The sequence below is a fragment of the Tenrec ecaudatus genome, chromosome 6, assembly GCF_050624435.1.
Source record: "Tenrec ecaudatus isolate mTenEca1 chromosome 6, mTenEca1.hap1, whole genome shotgun sequence".
Taxonomy (NCBI): Eukaryota; Metazoa; Chordata; class Mammalia; order Afrosoricida; family Tenrecidae; genus Tenrec; species Tenrec ecaudatus.
This window is the reverse complement of record NC_134535.1, coordinates 152810163-152832614: the sequence shown is the minus strand read 5'-3', so window position 1 is coordinate 152832614 and position 22452 is coordinate 152810163. Positions and strand designations below refer to the sequence as shown.

The following is a 22452-nucleotide window of genomic DNA, read 5'->3' as shown; positions in this document are numbered from 1 at the left end:
AATGCCTATTCCCCCCCCTAAAAAACAACCCCAATTTCAAAAGAAGTGGAGTGAAGAACAAAGCACTAATGGAAGGATTTCCTTAATTTTACTTTTTTTGCCCAAAATACTGATTATACTTAGTACAACAACTTGTGTTTTGCTTATTTTGAAGTTGGTTGAGGAGTATCTCTAATTAACAGAGTCATACTGTCTGCTACTAAGAGTTCCTAGTTTAGAAGAAAGAATTAATCTAGCAACAAAGATATGACGTTTAACGTGTACATCACTGGCTAGCAGCATTTACTAAAGAAGGTTCTTTAAGGAACAGCATACCAACCCCCTCCAAGAACCTGAGTAAGATTAACCTACTGAAGCTTCAAAAATTCTTATACTAAAACAAAACTGTTTAATTTTATTGATCCAGGTGTTCCCAAATTTGGTAATCATAAAAAACTTTTCCTTAGTCAATATTCTGTGATGTCCTAGGGCCTACTTCAGAAACAGCTGGCTCCTCAGAAACATTAGGCACAAATTTAATAACAAGCAATAGCACCTACTGAAATGTATCGATCACACCGCACCAGAGGCTCTCTCCTACCTCTCAATTCAAAGCACTCAATCTCTAGAGTCTAAGGGCTCATTTGGCAATTAAATATGCAATTCCTTATAATATCTATTATATGTAGAGTTTGAATTTTTATTTCACTCTTGCTCAGGGGTCCTCAAACTTTTTAAACATGGGGCCAGTTCACTATCCCTCAGACCCGTTGAAGGGCCAGACTATAGTTTTAAAAATAAACTATAAACAAATTCCTATGCACACTGCACCTATCTTATTTTGAAGTAAAAAACAAAACAGGGCAAAAAAACCAGCGACCTGGATAAATATCTTTGGCGAGACGCATGTGGCCCATGGGCCATATAGTTTCAGGACCCCTGCGTCTTGCTTTTAAAAGGCATATGACTTGCTTTCCGCCTGTATCGAGAGATTTCCTAACTCAGAAACTAGGTCTGCTCTTATTTAAGTGTTCACCAATCTTACTGATTTGCAGACAGTGAATATATAAAGTATGAATGGAATCTGATACACATTTCCTGATTTTATTTACATTGCACGTGGTTTACTACATAGCTACAAATATATTAAACATAATTTTTGTACTAGGCAATAAACACTTGAACTTCCTCTTTTCAAAGTCCATCAAGACCTCAATTACCATCACCTTGAATGCCTTCATTTTATCCCTAGATCAAGCCTTTGTCTGATCCCTTATAGGCACATGAGAAATGGTGTTGACATGGGTTTGAGAGAACCACTATCTCAGTCTTGTCAAGTTTCCAAGACTGAAAAGTTGCCTTATTACTTAAATTTTACCAGGATGCTCCTTAAAGGCCCCACCAACATCCAAAGTAAAAATTCTTCTGGAAAAGAATCTGTCAATAAAACATAGGCTAAAATTGCCTTCACCGAGATTAGAGAATTTTTGGAAACTTATGTCCCACAACATTTGGAACCCAACATGTCAACTGTACCCTCCGTGGGCACTGTGCCTAATTCATTACAGCCTACGTGTCTCGCTGGCTGATTGCGAAGAACAGGGTAGCACAAAGAGCTCACCTCTAGGCTGGAGTTCAACATCAATTTTAAACTTTGCCTAGCAAAATTAATTTTAAAAATTTAGAATTCCATAAATTCTGAACTGTTACACCACTCTTAAATTTTGGAAGTAGGCTATTACCAAGAAAATTATTATGCTCTTAAACCACAGATTCCTAACTCAACTTAGTTATATACATATATCATAAAATAAATACTTAAATACATACATGAAATCTGAAATCCCCCCTCAGCATGGAACAAAGATCCTCTGCTACATCAGACATGCAGGGATGCAATGTAGCAACCAATCTTGCATAAAATGGTAGCAAATCCAACCTGCAAAAGTTATATGTGATATGTGTAAAAGGAAAGACATACCAGAAATTATTCATTTAAAAATTTAAACTTTCTCAGAAATATTCATACATTAAAAGATTAATAAAAACTGACAATCACACAGATACGTTAATTTACTACGATCATAATGAAGTGTACTAAGCTCAATTGCCTTGTGCAAGTTTATTAATTATCTGGTATTTTTCATTAAGTGTACTGATTGTACATCTGCATTTTCACAGAGTATGTGATTTTGATAAAATATGAAGCACCATATGAAGAAAACAATGTTCTGACATGATTAAAATGTTTAATATCATAACTGATGAGTCTTACAAATCTGAAGCAATTTAAAATATTACAAATCATGTCCTTCATTTACACAGAATTGTCATTTGAAAATCTCAATTTCTGAACAGAGTAACAATAACCAAGAGGTCCAAACAATACCACAATCTAGGAGGCCCAACTACTACCACAAAATCCACTTGGTGATTTCTATCTCTAACTCACTGTGGAACCCATTCAGATCTTCTTGAATGCCTATTTATTCTCAGCCTGGACAATAAATGGAAAAGCTGTGGCCCGTGTGCTGTCAGTCCATCTCTCCCAGCCCCCTGCATATCACAGCACTCTTTCCACCAAACTGGAATGCAGCTTCAGACACAAGCTGAAATGTATTTTTCATTTCTGTTATAGACAATATTTGATAAAACTTGATTGATTACCCAATGATTTGATACTCAACAGATGAGATGGTGAGGATTATATGTAGTAAGGTAAAAGCTGCTATGCTAATAACAACCAGTATTGGAAATCAACAGTGAAGAAACTAGAAACTATATAAAAATTAGACACAAGATAGGCTGAAGCGATTTAGAAGAGAACACAATCCTAGAAATCTTAATTATCCCTTAATACATCACCAAATTAAAGCATAAAACATGAAAAATTTTCTACTGATCACCAGGAAAAAGTCTTATATCACAAAAGACTTAGAATTAGGTAGCTAATGGACAAATGAAAGCCTTGGACAGGAGAAAGAACACACAACACATAAGCATGACAGGTGGAGTTAAAGGAAGGAAATTGATTGTACACATTATTTAACTTGTTATTCCTAAAAACTATTCTAGGAGGTAGCTATTAGAATTACAATTTCACAAGTAAAGGGACAGCTGCATAAAGAAGGAAAGAAGAAAGCGACTCCATGGCAGTATTTTAATTTTTTTTAATGAATCACATCCTCCTTCAAAAGAAACTGTGACACATGCACCCCACTATAGTCTTTTTAAAATCATTTTAACGGGGCTCATACAACTCTTATCACAATCCACACATACATCAATTGTGTAAAGCAAACTTATACATTCGTTGCCCTCATCATTCTCAAAATTCGCTTTCCACTTGAGTTCCTAGAATCAACTCATTTTCCTTTTTCCTCTCCCCCTCCCTCCCCGCTCCCCCTTTCCTCATGAACCCTTAATAATTTATAAATTATTATTTTATCTTATCTTTACACTGCCCGGCGTCTCCCTTCACCCACTTTCCTATTGCCCATCCCTCAGAGAGGAGCTTATATGTAGATCCCTGAGATCGGTTCTCCCTTTCTACCCCCCCTTCCCTCCGGGTGTCGCCACTCTCACCGTTAGTCCTGAAGGGTTCATCTGTCCTAGATTCCCTTTGTTTCCAGATCCCAACTGTACCGCTGTGCATCCTCTGGTCTAACCAGGTTTGCAAGGTAGAATTGGGATCGTGATGGTTGGGGGATGGTGGTGGAAGCATTTAAGAACTAGAGGAAGGTTTTAAGTTTCATTGTTGCTACATTGAACCCTGAGTGACTCATCTCCTCCCCACTACCCCTCTGCAAGGGATGCCCAGTTGTCTACAGATGGGCACTGGGTCCCCATCACGCACTCCCCTCATTCACGATATGATTTTTCCCCCGTCTTTGTTGCTTGAAACCTGCTCCCCTCGGCCCTTCATGATCACACGTTTGTGTGCTGCTTCCATGTGGGCTTTGTTGCTTCTGGGCTAGATGGCTGCTTATTTACTTTCAAGCCTTTAAGTCCCCAGACGCTATATCTCTCAATAGCCTGGCACCATCAGCCTTCTTCACCATACTTACTTATGCACACATCCGTCTTCAGCGTTTATGTGGGGAAGGTGATCATACAATGATGGGTTTTGTTCCTTGGTGTCTGCTACCTGATCCCTTCAACACCTCGTGTTCACTTAGGCTTGTGTGCTTCTTCTCTGTGGGCTTTGTTGCTTCCGAGTTAGATGGTCGCTTGTTTGCCTTCAAGCCTTTAAGACCCCAGACGCTATATCTTTTTGATAGCTGGGCACCATCAGCTTTCTTCACCACGTTTGCTTATGCACACATCTGTCTTCAGTGATCATGTCAGGAAGGTGGGTATCATGGAATGACCGTTTAGCTGAACAAGGTGCTATTGGATTGAGGGAGTGCATGCGAGGAGGCCCAATGTCCACCTGCTACTCTACTATTGAACCTATAAATATATGCACACAGGTCTATTTCCCCATAATCATAAGTATATTTACACATGTACATGTCTGCATTTAGATCTTTAATTGTCTGAAGGCTAATTTCTGCCACCCCGAAAACCCATATGCATGGGTCATATCACAAAAGCGGGATATTCCTCTAAGTTATTCCTTTAAACATGTAATACATTTCTTGATGTCTGTTCACTTGCCTGATGTAAATAACCATTTAATTTTCTTCTTTAATAGTTACACTATTAAATAGTTATAGTATAACTAAGTTATACTACTATCAAATACATAGGCTCTTACACATCATTCTTTCTGTTCATAATCAATGGTCAAATTCAAAATAGGATTCTATCCTAGGTTCTACAGTTCCTTACCGCCACACTGAACAACACATACACAACATTAAAATATGAGCTGAGATCAAGAATAATAAAAACAATGCAGTGTAAACAAATCTGCCTCAAATAGTACTTCTTTGACTTTATTAACTGATCTGGCCTCATCTCCAACTATCGTCCCTCTGCTCCAGGCACCCTGGCCGCTCCCTGATCCTCCACCTCTGAGCTGCTGCACCACCTGTTCTCCCTACCGAAAACACCCTTTTCCCAAATAGTCCTATGACTTATTCCCTTCACTGAAGTGAAATGGCTCACCCTCTCAGTGAGATTCTTTTAAATATTCAACTTAAACCTCCAACCCACTCCATTACTAGTTCTTTACCCAAGCCTATTAAAAAAAAAAAAAAGACTTACCCCCTTCTAGCACATTTCAGAATTAACTTAATTGTTGCTCACCGCTTCTCACTAGAATGAGAATCTCCCATTGGAGACTGTTTTCCAACACCCAAAACAGTGTCTAGAACCTCGCAGGCGCGTCTCTATGAGTTGGGTGGGTTTCTTTGTGTCTCAGTGTTGGAAGACCCGGTGGGAGAATGGGCTAAGCATGAGGTTACTAATTGCAAGGTTATTGGTGTGACCCCACCAGTCACTCTGCAAGAAAAAGATGAGAACGTCTGCTCTTGAAATTTTAGTCTTAGAAACCGCGAGGAGACGTTCTCTTCCTGACTGCTGACTGGTACTCGCTCCTTTAGCGCGCCCCTGCTGTTAACAAGGAGTCTTCAGGAACTGCCAAAATCGGGCACCCTGCCCCCACCTTCAAAGTTACAGCTGTTATGCCTGATGGTCAGTTCAAAGCTATCAGCCTGACTGACTACAAAGGAAAATACCAAGTGTTCTTTTTTAACCCTCTTGACTTCCCCTTTGTGTGCCCCATAGAAATCATTGCTTTCAGTGACAGGGCAGACAAATTTAAAACTCAAGTGACAAGTGATTGGTGCTTCTGTGGATTCTCACTTCTGTCATCTGGCTTGGATCAACACACCCAAGAAAGAAGGAGGTTTTGGGCCTAAGAACATTCCTTTGCTATCAGACCCCAAGCACACCATTGCTCAGGGCTATGGGGTCTCAAAGGTGGATGAAGGCATCTCATTTAGGGGCCTCTTCATCATTGATGATAAAGGAATTCTTAGGCAGATCTCTGTAAATGACCTCCCTGTGGGCCGCTCTATGGATGAGACTCTAAGACTAGTTCAGGCCTGCAAGTTCACGGATAAACATGGAGAAGTATGTCCTGCTGGTTGGAAGCCTGGCAGCGATACATTCTATCAAGCCTGATGTCCAGAAGAGCAGAGAGTATTTCGCCAAGCACAAGTGAGCACTGGACCATTTCAGTGCTAGGCTGCAATGAGTAACCTTGAGAAAAACAAAACCTCTTTTGTATATTCTTCTTCTTGTTTGAAACATAAGGTCTTAGACTCTCCTGAGAACATGGAATTTCATAATATGATGGGCTTTTTTTTGTAGGGGCTGGGGAGGGGCAGTCTGTCTACACCCCAGTGAAAATGATCCTGAGCTGTTTGGGGCAGGGCAGCTGACATGCATCATGTACTAGTAGTGGAGCATAAGCCCATTGATCTTTTGTAGCTTTATTAAACTTGAACTCAGAAGAAAAAAAAAGAAAGAAAGAAACTTTGAGGAGCAGTTCTACGGCTGTAAATTGGAATAGACTCAGTGACAGTGGGCGGTTCAAACGCTCCTAAGGCACAATTCTACTCTGTCCGACAGGGTCTCTAAGAGTTGGAATAAGCTCACTGGCAGAGGGGATGTAGTACATAATGTAATAAAATACATTAGATGCTTGTTTAATGCTAGTATTGTGCCGGTATGATAGGGTCTGTCCTACCTAAGAATGGAAACCCAAAACGGAATGAAGTATCACGTGTCATCTCAATTATATTACCATTATTAAAACAAAGTATTTTAATCAACAAAGAATGGAACTGTATACATTTCATCTTATGTGACTTTTAGAAATCAATCAGAAAATGAACTCAGATCCTTCCTTTAAAAACTGATTTCTAAGAGCATGTGTATTACACCAACACACACCGTTGAATAACTTTTATTCTTAAACTTTTTTTTAATTTTCAAGGTCTCCTGACTCATACATTTAAGTATATTGCTAATAGTTAATACAGGTCAAATGAGCAAATATCTAGTAAGTAGCTCTAAATAATAAGACTATAGAAACAGACACTTTAGAGAAGGTGGGGACATTCTTACAGGTTTATCCCTTAATCAATCAACTCTCTGAAAGACTTATCTTGGTTTTCCTCTTTTAAAAATCTAAGAAATTTGACTGTTGAAAGCTCTTAATTTTAGCTGTGCTCAAAAATGTGTGCTTAAAAAAATGAATATGAAAGAACGTGGATACACTTTAAGAACACAAAAGCTTTTGCTCATAGAAGACATTAAAACAGACGATGATTTCAAGTGATGAAATATAATAACCAAAACATTAAGGTCATTTATTCAAAAATTGGCACACAAAATACCCTACAAACTTCTTTCTACAACTCTGCCGTCTCCAATGCAACAGCACCATCAAGTGGCATACTCTACAAACTGCAACTTTAAAAACCCCACCTCACTGTCATTCCAACTCATTCTAACACTACTGGTCAGAGTAGATCAGCCTCTGTGGATTTCTGGGTCTGTAACTCTTTACAGGAGTAGAAAGTTTCAACTTTGCCCATAGAGAGACTGGGGGTTTTGAACTGCTGATCTTGCGGTAGCAGCCCATCAGGACTCCAAGTGTACAAAATAAAAGCAAGCCAAACCCACTACCATCGACTTGATTCTAACACACACAAAAAAAGCTATAAAAAATCATTCTTTGATAAATTCAAATTTAGTGAGAAGGACGTCTCTAATTAGCACAATCTCTCACAAAGACTCCAGTAAATGCTCCTACAAGCTGTTGAAGCACTTCACCTCTGTAGAGTATTATTTACATTAATCTAAAGACATCCTGAACATCCACTACCTAAATTGCAGCTAAATCCAAATGTTTTCAGAGTCATTAAAACCAATACCAGGCTATTCTATTTAAAATAATAAGCTAAGCAATTCTTAAGTACTTTCTCCTGATTCCGGGTGACTTTAGTCAACATTTTGCTAAGGTGAGGAAGCCTTTGGAGGCCCAGGGCATGTTCCGACCTGAGTAATGGATACATATTTTTATGTTACATAAGATTTGAAAAACTTCAATTATCAGTGTGCATGCGTATCGCTCACAGCAACCCTACAGGACTGAGTAGAACTGACCCGTTGGTTTCCAAAGCTGCAGCTATTGACAGTAGAAAGACTCTTTTTTTCCCTGGGTGGTTTTCCTGGGTAGCGACCTCACAGTTAGCAGCCCAACTCATAACCCACTATGCCAGCAGGGCTCCACAGGGTCACCAGCAGTCAGAATTGACTCAATGCAAATGAGTTTGGTTTTTTGAGTTTATGTGTCGCTATATTTTAAGTAAACTCTAAGAGAATATGTAAGTGTCCCATTAATCTGATTTCTAGTAGATTTCATTTCTGTGGAGTCCTTGAGATTAAAAAGATGAGGATACAATGCCAGCCTGTTGAGACTTTTTAAACCAAATTCAAAATTCACTGCCACAGAGTCCATTCTAACTCACAGCAACGCTATGAGACAGAGTAGAACTGCCCCTTCAGGTTGCTGAGGCTGTAAATATTTACAGGAGGAGAAAGCCTCATCTCTCTCCCACTCAGGGGCTGGTGGACTGAAACTGTTGACCTTGCAGTTAGCAGCCCAACTCATAACCCCCTACACCACCTGGGCTCCTTACTTTTCAATCCACTACTTATTTAAGAAAGGGGGAAAAAACACTGGAAACTAAAACACTGCAGTAGATCAGACTACAAATCAGATGAATCAGAATGATAACGAGTGGCATGCACTTTATTAAACTTTTGTGCTGCAAATGACACCAAGAAGGTGAAACCAGAAATTACAGAAGAGAAAGTATCTGCAAACTATATCCCGATGAAGAAACTTGTACCAAGAATATATTTTGAAACTCTCACAACTCAGTAATAAACCAATTAAAGGTAAGAAACAACTATTTACAAAAGCCAGAAGGTAAAAGAACCTAAATATTTATCAACACAGGATTGTATAAACAAAATACCGCACAATACAGTGTGAACTCTGCCCTAAAAATAACCCCAATGTCACTCAAAAATGAATAAACAATAAGCTAAGTCCATACGAACTCACTGCAAAGTCAATTCTAACTCACCCAGACCCTGAAGGAGAGTGCGGAACTGCCCCACAGGGTTTCTTTAGAGGCAGACGGCCACAGCTGCTTTCACCCATGGAGCGAGTGTGTTCAAACCACCAACCTTTCAGTTAACAGCTATGAACTTCAATAAATGGGTCACCCCGGGTCATACAACAGAATATTATTCGGCCGTAAAATGAAGTAAGTACTGATATATTTACAACATAGACAAATCTAAAAAAAAGTTATGCTAAATAAAAGAAACCAGACAGAAAAAGATAAGCATTGCATGAGTCCATATATATGAGATGTCCAAAATAGGAAATTTTACAGACATAGAAAGTAGATTAGTGCTCTGGGTCAGAGGCTGGAGAGGAGAGTAAGGAGAACACAGTGGATACTCACTTCTAAGAAGGACGGGATTTCCATCAGGAGATAGAAAAATGTTCTAAAATTAGATTGTGGTGATGGTGCACAACTCTAGGAATATACTAAAGTCACTCAACTGTACGCTTTAAGGGGGTGACTCATGATATGTGAATTAGATCTCAATAAACTCTCTTAAAAAAACAGAATCACTAAGAACCTTAAAGTTTCCTAGTTTAAGCTCTCTGAAATCAAACTATAAAGACCAGCTAAAACAGCTAAATTTTCTAGCATATACTATAAACAGATAATATACCTTTGGGGGCCTCACAGTTCCAGGCACTCAAATATGTATTAAATCATTAATGTGGGTTTTGTTAATACATTTTTTTGGCAGCTCAGGCTAGGTGGGTTAGATGGAAGGGAAAGGGGATTCCAGCCAAAGAACAAATAAATGTGTTTTTGATACAATTCAACTGATAAAGATTTACATAAATGATGGAAATATGAGCAGAGTAAAAAAGTATAAATAAACATCCTCAACACACTGTGCACTACCAGCCAAACAACAAATATCTCTTGTGCTGTTTCAACAGAAATAACATTAATGACTAAAAACGAACCTTAAATCCAAATACGGTAGAACTGAGCCCAAAATAAGTACACAAAGTTACACAGAGAAGGGCAGTATAAATGGTGTGCTGAATACCACAAGAGCAGCATTCAGAAAAAGCTGAAGTCATGGCAGAAAGGAATAAAAGCACAGCAGCAATCATTAATGTATCTCCTACAACATGTCATCTCTAAAGGGTAAGGAGATGGGAAACCTTTATAAAACGATGATCAAACAATGTAAGACGATCAGTACATTTAAGAAGTACTTCTTATTTTAAAAAACACCCATAAAGTGGCCATGAAAATTGGCAATGTAGTCACAGAGAAACATTCAGGGAATTCCAGAAAGGAAAAATAATAGCATTCTCTACTAACATTGCAATAAAAATATGAGTTACTAAATTAAAACCCAGAAAGCAAGAAAAAGGCCAACCACCTGAAAATTACAAAATTCTTTCAAACAACTCTTAGGTCTCAAAGGAAATACAAACTAAATTTCCAGAATTTCTGAAACATAAAAATAGATACCACGTGTTAGAATTGAGACATTACTAGCATTAGGCTCAGATAAGAAACAAGTGAACACAATCGCAAGGAGTTGGAAACAACCCAAATTTCCATCAACAGACGAATAGATTAAAAAACTGTGGTACATACATACAGTGGAGTACTATGTGTCGTTAAAAAGCAGTGATGAACACATGAAGCATATCGCCGCATGGGAAAAACTGGAGGAAATTATGCTAAGTGAAGTAAGCCAAGCACAAAAGGACAAGTATAACATGAGTCTGCTGGGGTAAGTTTATATATATATAACAGAAAGGTAAATGCAAAAGGGGCAAAGGGAAAAAGCTACTGTATACAAACACTCCAGGGGTACATGAAAGGGGAAAGACAGAAAAAAAACCAGATGTGTGATGGGGGAATAGGGCACTGACCCACCCAAGGGGAGGGTATTGTTTGTGTTTCCACAGGTAAAGAGGGACCAGATATAAAGCCAGTGCCAGAAGAATGCAGTGTGCCGGCAAGGAATGGGGAGCCAGTGGAGGGGCCTGAGGGCTCGACCCCCATACCAGCCACAAGGACAACTGCCCCTTACCCCAGAAGAATTTACTTAAGAAGACGGCACTGAAGCTGCAGCTAGGGGAGAGGAGCATGTCTGATCAGAGTAAAGGGGAGCAAATGAAGGGGGAGGTAGAAAGAGTGGAGCATACCTTGGCACATCAGGCCTGGAGGACGATATCCCCGCTCTGAACAGCCAATGGACAGAGGGGACAATATGGCTGATCCCAGTATGAGACATGCCGTCCCTTGATGGCCCAGGGCCCTAAGGGGGACAACACTGGAGACACAGGGTCGGGACTGGCCCAGGCTAACCCTGTGACACTGAGACAAACCACTAAAAGGGTGCGGCAGAGCAACCGTGGGAGTAGAGCAGGGAGCCCCTGAGGGAGTGCAGGGAGTCCCTGAGGGAGTACAAAGCACAGACTCTGGGGCCAGAGCATGGTACCCCATTGGACCTGACTGAAGGACACGCCTAGAGATCAAAAATCAGACCTTGATCTACTTACAGGCTTTTCTTTCTTTTAAAAATATTTTTCTTTTAATTAATTTATTCTTCTATGGGTAATTGGTTTCCTTTTTTGATGTCATCACTGTGTTCTCACTCATTGCCTATCTTGCTATGGCTTCATTTTTGGTGTATATTATTATCTCTACAGATCTATCAAGATAAGATAGTCTGGATGAATAATCTGGAGGAGAAAACGATGGAACCAATGGTTCCGGGGGGGACACGGGAGAGGGGGAGGCAGGGGTAAGGAGGTGGTGCTGACCAACCCAGGGACGGGAGCAACAAGTGATCCAAAATCAGTGGCAAGGAGGGTGTGTGAGAGGCCTGGTAGGGATGCAGCAAGGGCAAGGTAGCTGAGAGAAATTGCTGAAACCCAAATGAAGGTTGAGCATGATAGTGAGACAAGAGGAAAGTAAAAGGAAATAGAGGAAGGAAACTAGGTGACAAAGGGTATTTATAGAAGTCTAAAGACTGGAATGTACATATGTAAATATATTTAAATGAGTGTGGGGAAACAGGTCTATGTGCACATATTTATAGATTTAGGATTAAGGCAGCAGATGGACATTGGGCCTCAACTCAAGCACATATTCAATGCAAGAACACGTTGTTCAATTAAATTGACATTCCAGGATGCACACCTTCCTGACACGATTGCTGAAGAAAAATGTGTGCATAAGCAAATGTGGTGAAGAAAGCTGATGGTGCCCGGCTATCAAAAGATATAGCATCTGGGGTCTTAAAGACTTGAAGATAAACAAGCAGCCAATCTAGCTGAGAAGCATCAAAGCCCACATAGAAGAAGCACATCAGCCTGCCTGACCATGAAGTATAGAAGGAACCAGTTATCAGATATCAAATAACTAAATATCACATAAGTGGGTACCCACCTTCCTGATACAATCACTGAAGACAAACGTGTGCATAAGCAAATGTGGTGAAATGGTGAAAAAAGCTGATGGTGCCCCGTTATCAAGATATAGCGTCTGGGGTCTTAAAGGCTTGACAATAAACAAGTGGCCATCTAGTTCAGAAGCAACAAAGCCCACATGGAAGAAGCACACCAGCCTGTGTGACCACGAGCTGTCGAAGGGATCAGTTATCAAGCATCAAAGAACAAATAATCATATCATTGTAAATGTGGGTGAGTACAGAGTGGAGACTCAAAGCCCACATAGGTAGCCAACCGGATCCCCCTTACTGTAGGGTTGTGGGGAGGAGATGAGCCAGTAAGGGTGCAGAGTAGCAACGATGAAACATAAAACTTTCCTCTAATTCTTAAATGCTTCCTCCCCCCCCAACTATCATGATCCCAATTCTACCTTAAAAATCTGGCTAGACCAGAAGATATACATTGGTACAGATAGCAACTGGAAACACAGGGAATCCAGGACAGATGACCCCTTCAGGACCACTGGTGAAAGTAGAGGGTGCCTGGAGGGTGGAGGGATATGGGGTAGAAAGGGGGAACCAATTACAAGAACCTAGGTATAGCCTCCTCCCTGGGGATGAACAGCAGAGAAGAGGGGAAAGGGAGCCATCAGACAGTGTAACATATGGCAAAATAATAACAATTTATGAATTATGAAGGGTTCATGAGGTAAGGGGGAGTGGGGAGGGAGGGGGAAAATGGGCAGCTGATATTAAGGGCTCAAGTAGAAGGCACATGCTTTGAGAATGATCATTGCAACAAATATAAACACATATGTGCTTGACACAATGGATGGATGTATGGGCTGTGATAAGAATTGTTGAGCCCCCAATAAAATGATAAAAAAATAAAATAGTAAAGATCAAAATGAAGTGACCTTGAAACTAGTGTTTAAATATATAGAAGCTAAAATGAATGGGAGAAATGATTCAGTAAAGGAACTGAAGTGAACATTTCAAAAGGCAGTTTGAGATGACAAAGGAAAGCATTGTAACAAATTATGCACATAACTGGAGTGAGGACACCAGAGGGAAAAACATGTGGAGCAGATCTTAAATGAAAACACTGAAGGAAAAGTTCAAGGCTGAGTTACAATGTTGACATTCTATGAGCAAAATGTTGAATGATACTGGAAGCATCAAAAGAAGAAAGCAAGCCTATAAGCATCACTGTAACAGAAAGAAGTGGTTGACATCGAACTATTTCAAGAACGACTGTATGAACAAGAACCGAGCAGACTTCAACCTAAAGCCAAGATGAAAGACGGCATGAGACAGGTTACTAGAAATGAAACAACCAGAATGGAATCACCGAGAATGTGGACACGTTGTGAGACATACCACTAACTGTGCAGTCTGTGTAGTAAGTGTTAAATGGGGGCCTAATTTGCTATGCAAACTTTTACTGAAAACACAATAAAACATGTTTAATAGTCAAAGGGAAAAAAAAGAAACAAGTGAACAGAAAGGAGGAAAGAATAAATAAGTCAAAACCAATGAGTAAGAAAATAGTGAAACAATAGCATTAATAATCAACCCAAAATCTGGGAATTTTTGATAGGAAAAACATCAAAAAGACAAACCACTAGCTAACATAATAAAGACGGAAAACCTGAAAAGAAAAAGCACAAATATAGCATTGTTTCTGTTGGCAGAAGATGGGAATGTAGGAAATGGTTAAATAGAGTTCACATAAAAGGAAACACTGTAGCTTTCAAAGAAAGAACAAAGGAAGTCTTTGTGTTGCTACGGAAAGAACTCCAAGATACACTCTGAGGAAGGTAAAGTCAGAACAATCTCCGATTGTATCTACTTGTATTTCTCTTTACAACTTTAGAAAGAATGCTACAAACTGGGAGGGTAACCAAACAGGGTCTCCTACTTGGAGCACTACACAGTCTCCCGCTGGGAGAAAGACTGCAAAGATACCAGAAAGGTGCCTTTCACCTTATAAAGCCATATACTTTGGGGGCTTCAGTTATGTGAATGCATTATCACCCACAGTTTTTTTAAAAAATCAATGATTTCATCATACATTTTCAAATATGTACTGCTTGCCAGATACAAAATCACTTGATGCTGGAGATGTACAAAATGAAAACATATAATCCTCCCTCTTAAATAATTTATAGTTTTTATAGCTTGGGGCAGATATTGTGTGGTTCAGGATACAGTCCTCCTAAGAGAGCTTAGTTTGCATAGTTCGTAGGTAATCAGCAAGTCAACAATCGGGATACAATGTACATAGTTCTTCAAGGGGAGCTTACTTTAAAAGTGTTGTCAAGGAGCATTATAGAGGGAAATAAGGAGGGGTTTTCAGAGAATGTAGCTCCTGGCTTATGCCTTACAGGGTGAATCAAGAGATTTTCGGTGGAAACATAAAGGCTATCTTCACACAAATAGAATGCAGAGGCGAAAACCATCGATGCAAAGAATCAAGAAACCAATACAGGTCAGGATTTTCAAGAGGAAGAATGGCTGGGGTTGAGTTTGAAAAAGTTGAAACCTGGCTAAAATAAGGAGGACTTGTAATGACATACCATGTTATGTAATTCTTCCAAGGAGGTAAATAAATACAGCCTTCTTCCAGGAGTCTGTCTGTGGTCTATGGGACAATGTCCAAGGAGACCAAGAACGAGGTTTCTGCAATAGTTTGATGTTTTGACCTTTCCTGTCTCTAGTCCTCTGCACATGCTGTTGACTCAATCAGAAATGTTCTCTATAGATTCCCTTATCCATTCCTAGTGTACCTAACTCTTTTGCCAGGATTGTGATTAAACGAAATCTTGTTCTGGGCAATCTTCTATGACTTCCCTAACTAAAGCAATCAGTTCTGCTTGCTACAAACCCCAACATCAGGATTTCCACTTGCTACAATTCAAACTTGGAAACTTCTCATAGCACATTGCATATATCTGTCTTTTTCTCCAAATCGTACACAGAATAGAAGACCTAATTCTTCCACTGTGCCCCTAGCACCAATCACAGTTTATTGGTACACAGTACACCCTTAGAGAATTTTAATTAATGAGGAAATTTCAGAATATAATTTAGTTTTTCCTAATCATCTAAGTTATATCATTCCATTTCAGGTATATAAGACTGTGGGGTTATTCATTTCTTTTTATTTTTTAAAATGGTTCATTTTTAAAAAATCTGTTCTTAGCTCAACTCATTGCCATAGAACTGACATCAATTCATAACTACTCAATAGAAATAGAGTAGAAACACCCCTTTGAGTTTCCCAGACTGCCACTCTCTAAGAGAGCAGAAAGCCTCATTTTTCTCCTGAGGAGTGGTTAGTGGTTTTGAACTGAGGACCTTGTGGGCATCAGTCCAGCGTGTAACTACTATGCCACTAGAGCTACTCATTTCTTTTTTGATATACTTTTTCCTTCGTTTCAAAACACAAATTGTCAATTCCTACTACATGCAACCCTGAGATTCCAAATGCTTTTAATTTGCAGCTTTCCATCGGCTAAGCCAAGGAGATAAACTCAGCTATAAAGGATATGACTGGCATGTGGCCAAATAGCAGTATGCAGTTTTAAGGGGTTTTGTTTTGGTTTGGGGGGGGTTGTTTTTTTCCCAGGGGGGCAGGAAGGGTTGTTTTGTTTTTAGGGTGGTGTTGTAATAGGGTAGAAGAAGAGCACAGGGAGGGAAAGAGCTCTAAGTAAGCTATTTCAATGTCACTGCCCAGTGGGTCTTTTGGTAACAAAGCCTTACATTTTTGCTAACTTAAATGGCATATTCCATATTATACGTGCTACAATCAAAGCTAAGTTCAGATAATAGTTGCTATGAGTTTCTTCATTTAGGAGAAAAAAAAACAGTAAACATTCCATTATAAAAGGTTAAAAATAAAACCTAAACAAGTAGCTCAGGATACTAAAGGGGAAAAAAATCATTGATTTTCTACAATCTCATGGTATACATTTCCCCACATTTTAACATATATGAAAATGAAACATAACTCTCAGTCAGAACCTTAAAATTAATTTGCAATACTGAATATTATGCTCTAAGAACCATCTATATGAGATCAAACTGGCAACCCTGTTTGGAAACATATTGGAAAGATTTGGTAAGAACCTAAGGGAACAAGGAATTTATCTGAAGGAGGAGGAGCAAGTAAGAGGAAGCCCACAACTGTTGCACAGCCCAAAGGAGGCATTCGGTGCGACACAATTATACATGTGGAAACTGCTGAACTGCTCTATGCTTTGCTGTGTACATTCTCAACAACAAAATTAATTAAGTAGCAAACATAATTGTGTAACACTAATGGTGTACCTCATAACTGACAGCACTTTATAGAGTTGATAAAAATGCAGTATCGAAGTCTTATAAATATACCCATCCATGCACCAAATTTCTCACCTAGATAGTTCCCTCCCCCTTATGCTACTATACGTCTCATAGGATTTAAAAGTTACTATCAAAAAAGGAAAGTAGTGATTTGGTTGCACTAAGGAATCTTACCCTCAGTACGACAGCTTTAGTTTTAGGAAATAAAAGGCATTCTCATTTTACCTTTAAAATGAAAATTATTATTAAGAGAACTTCATTGATATGAACCAAATAAAAACTCTCCTGTAAAAATTTCCAGTGAAGGGGGGGAAGGGAGACTCCGGATAGGGCAAGATATGACAAAATAACAATCTATAAATTATCAAGGGCTCATGAGAGAGGGGGGAAAAAAAGAGGACCTGATGCAAAGGGCTTAAGTGGAGAGCAAATACTTTGAAAATGATTAGGGCAAAGAATGTACAGATGTGTTTTATACAATTGATGTATGTATATGTACGGACTGCGATAAGAGTTGTATGAACCCCTAATAAAATGAAAAAAAAAAAGGGGGGGGGAAGAAAATGATCAGGGCAAAGAATGTACAGATGTGCTTTATACAACTGATGTATGTATAGGTATGGATTGTGATAAGAATTGTATAAGCCCCTAATAAAATGTTTTTTAAAAAAATCTCCAGTGAAATCTCTTAAAATCTTTACTTTGGGGAGAAAAATATCTATCTTAGCTAAATTATATATAATCATAATAATGCATTTAAAACTTTAATTATTCATTGAACAAATAGAAAAAAACTGTCAGTTAATCCTTTGAATCTCCTCCAGATTAAGTAAAATCACCAGTGACCCTGAAATATACAGGTAAGGGAGGTATTGAACTATTACATAATAAAGAACATGAGAATTTCTGAAAACACAATGCAACTTAATAAGCTTCCTGAATTATCAGTAATATGAACTTGAACTTCAAGGAAAGCTATCTTATCTTTATCAGAACAACAACAAAAACTCCACTGCTTTCAAACGGATTTTGATTCAGAGCAAGTGTACAGGGCAGGGCACAACTGCCCATGCCACCAGAGCTCCTTCCCTGAGCTCTCAACTAGAATGATTCACCTGCTTGAAATGCTTCAGTTAAACACAATTGCAAGGATTAAATACAGTATCCCTGAACTAATGTCATCTGTAGACATATTTAAAAGGTACATACCATATATAAATTTTATCCTGAGACAAAAAGGTAAATCAACTGTTTCTAATAATAAGTTATCATTATCATCAAACATTTCTCTTAAAATAAGAGCTATAATCACAATTAAAACCTTCCTATTAGTGCTAGTATGATATGACAAAATAATAATTTCTAAATTATCAAGGGTTCATGAGAGGGGGGGAGGGGGAGGGGAAGGGAGGAGAAAAAAAACGAGGAGCTGATGCCAGGGGCTTACATGGAGAGCAAATGTTTTGAGAATGATGAGGGTAATGAATATACAAATGTACTTGACACAACTGATGTATGTATGGATTGTGATAAGAGTTGTATGAGCCCCCAATAAAATGATTAAAAAAAAGCAAATGTCTTGAGAATGACGAGAGCAACAAATGTACATATGTGCTTGACACAATGGATGTATGTATGGATTGTGATAAGAGTTGTACGAGCCCCCAATAAGAGGATTCTTTAAAAAAGAACCAAAGTCACTGAGAAATACGTTTAGCTAATAACAGACTAAATAAAACCAGGTAAGTATTACTTACAGAGATAATTAAATGAGAATTTTTATCTTATAACCATCATCGTAGAAGACAGTAATGAACAAATTACTCTTTTAAGAATGCTTACCTTTGTCTAGGAACTATGAAGAGCGCTCGCACCAACTTTTTCCTATTTGCTTTTGTGTTCATGTTCATGCAAAAGTCCATTGCTGCCTGTAAGAGAAATGGCAAATTTTTTCCTTACAAGAAAACGAGAGAACAATCCTCAATTTAGCTGCTGACAGCAGATATTGTGCCTATACTAATGGACTTCAACTAAGTCAGCTTAATGTAAAAAGCTACAAAAAATACGCTCCATAAAACTTTTCACTTCCAACAAAACCGTGAGAAAGGAATTTCACATGGGCAACATAAAGACCTACTAATGAGATGCATGGAAAATATTTATATGGAAAAATACCATCAATGCCTCTGGTCATATTAAAGTCAAGTAAATCAATGTAAATATTAGGAAAGTTCTCTGGTGAACTAAATAGTAGTAAGAATACTTACTTGGAGCCAAATGCTAGCAAGGATAATCTAAAGAAATAAAGATTAACTAGGTATGAGAGAAAGGCACAAATTACTCACAGGAACCTGTGAGAATAAGACAGATGTGTCCCCTCAGAGGCTTTAACAGTTTAGGACCACCAACAATGTGATTTCATCACTCAGTCAGGGAAACCATACCACAGGATTAAAATAAAGGTCCACAAAAAATAAAATAAAATAAAAATAAAGGTCCACAATTGTTATTTAGTTATCATTATCCACTATCCTATTTGTTAAGATGAAAAAACACAACATTTCATCAAAATATCTCACACATCTAGTATAAACATAAAAAATATATGAAGGGAGATGCATGTCTTAGAAAGTACTTTCTAATGAATAAGTAAAATGAGTACCTGATGTTTTAAAAGTACAGGCGTACCTACCAAAAGAACGTTAAGAGATTTTTTGGTGTACTTAGTTTATGAAATAACAAATTACACTAAAAAGGGAATAAACTATTATCAAAAATCCCTTTAAATATCTCAAATATTTTGTTTCCATATGTCCATCTGATTAGTTTATTATTTATTTCCAATCCTTACACAGATATGAGGATCACACAAACTAAAAGACACTCTACTTTTCTCGAACTGTAAAGGATTTCTATTCTTCACTGAACAGTCAGCAGTGAGTCACTGAAGTATCTCCATTTAATTAAAATATCTAATGAAATGTTACAGGTTCCTGTGAATAATCTTTGTCTCTAATAAGACTCAGAACCAGAAAACTTTAACTCAGTCTGAAAGTATTCACTAAGATTGACACTTTACATTAATATAAATCAAGACTCAGTGTGTCTTTTAAGTCTTTGCTTCTACATTTGTAAGGGCACGTAAGTGTTATTACACTCGTGAGCATTCTGTCAGTTCTGACGCATGGCAACCCCTTGTGTGTCACAGTGGAACTGTGCCCCACAGAGCTTCAGAGGCCGATTGCTCTGCAATGGATTGCTGGGAACTTTCTCCAGAGGTGACTCTGGGTGGACTCAAATGACAACATTTTGATTAGCAGCATTTATGTCAACCAGGGACATCAATAAATGTTATAAAGATTTATATTGTATAACATGAAAACTTATTACAGCTAATCAGAATAGAAAGAAAAAAGCTGAAAATTAGAGATTATGTTTCCTTTAAACAATTCACCCAATATGGCCCTAACAATTGCAATGTATTGTCTTTTACATAACTCCTAATAAACTAGTCACAATAACCTCTGCCTTGGTAATAATACTAACAAAACCTCAAAAGGTTTCACTCAAGAATGAGAGATCAGTTAGGATCCAAGAACTTCACACACACCCACAAAATAACCAACATTTGTAAAAAGCAAAATTGGAAAATGTTAAGTTGCTAAAAATATCCGATTTCTCAATATAAATTAGGAATGAATTTTAAAATGTACAGTAACATCCATTTTTTAATCTTATCCCTTGAAGTATCTATTTTAATGTATACTTTAGTTTTATGAAATTATAAAAAGTTATTTTTCCTACCCAGTCAAAGGTCAACTGTATACTATGTGTATATATTTATACATGCACGTATGTGGATTTTATATATACTACTACCATATATATGTTATATATTTTTTCATATATATTATATATTTACATATATTAATACATACATTTTTAAAACTAATGTTCAAAAACTCTCCAACTGAGAGTTAATAATGCAAGTTACTCCATGGCACATACGGTTAAGTAAATGTGTAAAATAAATGATTACAAGATGACATGAGTAGAAAAACAACCAGAATGAATTTGAGAAAATTTGAAGAAAATAAAAAAATCTTCACAGGTACATAAATTCTTTAACTAGTTCCCACCATTTGGGGCAAAACAAAAACACAGTACAGAAGTAATTTTATTTTGAAAAGTAAATTCAATCACATTAAGATAAATAAAATGCAGGAAAAATACGAGTGACATTTACTCACAGAAGATCCTGAAAATGACTCTTCTCTGAGTTATGTGGTATATACATATTGTTGGAAATTAGCTTTAATGCATACATACAGATGTATATATACATCTATACCACATATATGTGTATTGTTGGAAATTAGCTTTAGGCACTAACCAAAAGGTCAGCAGCAGAACAAAGAAAAATGTGGCAGTCGGACACAGGCTGCCAGCCGAGCTCAGCCGGACAGCTCTGTCCACGTGGCATAGTCACAACCAGCCTGGGTCCCGACAGCAGAAGGCCATCTGTCAACTGCGAATGTCTGCTTCACAGTAGAGACAGTTCAGAGTGACAAACTGCACGGCATGCACACATAAGCACGTGTGCACACATGTACACACGCACAGGCACACAAATTTAATACAAACCAAAAGCCAAAAAAAAAGAAAAGAAAAATGTGGCAGTCTGATTCCACAAAGATTACAGTTTCGGAAACCCTGTAGGATAATTGTACCCTATCCTACAGAGCCTTCATGGCGTAGTGGTTTGGAGTTGGGCTGAGATCCACAAAGGCAACAGTTCCAAGCCAGACAGGGCTTTTTACTTCCGCAAAGAGTGACAGTCTCAGAAATTCACAAGGGTCAGTTCAAGCCGGCTCTACAGGTTCACTAAGGTTGGCATGATCTCCCTGGCAGTGAGTGTTTTAGTTACTCTGTCCTAAGCTGTTGCTAGGTGTCAGAACCTACTCAACAGCAGTGGTTGGTTTGTGCCCCTGCCCAGGTAAAGACAATAAACAGATAATAAAATGGAAAGCATAATCATGTTAAAAATTGAAAAGCTATAAAGTTCAACTGCTTCAGAGTAAATATCCACAAAATCAATTTACAGATAAGTCCCTGCTAATGGAATAACAGACTACATGTGAGTCAAGATTAGAATTCTGGTAACATTAAATTTGGGGGGAGGGGGGGGAATTGTTGTTGTTTTCCTTTTTTAAAGTAATAAAACTTTTTTATTAAGACAAGAACAAATTTATTCCCTCAGAGTTATTGCTTCAGGAACTAACTTCTTGAACAATATTCATACAGGTGCTAGAAACATTTACTTGCCTTTACAGTGAATAGGTAGAGAAGGAAAAAGTCTCATTGATGAATTGGTATATACCAAGGAACTTAAAGCTACTCATACTTAAATGATACACAGAAGGAATTTCATATTGTCTATTTTCACATTTGTCATTTAACTTTAAAATTAATACTTATTTCTTCTACTGGAGGAAAGCAACTGCTATTTACAGTCCTATAATCTTGTTGGCAGTAAACAATAAAGCTGGTTAACCAGAAAATTATTTTCCTTTGGCACAAATGAAG

At 38.1% G+C, this 22452-nt stretch overlaps 1 protein-coding gene and 1 pseudogene across 3 annotated transcripts in view; one reads left to right on the top strand and one right to left on the bottom strand.

Annotated features, from left to right (window-relative positions):
* Positions 1 to 22452, bottom strand: part of UPF2 (UPF2 regulator of nonsense mediated mRNA decay) — a 110021-nt gene that overhangs the window by 46560 nt on the left and 41009 nt on the right. For all 3 annotated transcript variants that reach the window (XM_075552384.1, XM_075552385.1, XM_075552386.1), the window contains exons 8-9: positions 18709 to 18794; positions 1810 to 1918 (exon numbers count right to left, since the gene is read on the bottom strand). In XM_075552384.1, coding sequence (XP_075408499.1) covers positions 1810 to 1918; positions 18709 to 18794 — 195 coding nt within the window. The remainder of the gene's footprint in view (positions 1 to 1809; positions 1919 to 18708; positions 18795 to 22452) is intronic.
* Positions 5381 to 6151, top strand: LOC142450586 (peroxiredoxin-1 pseudogene; annotated as a pseudogene).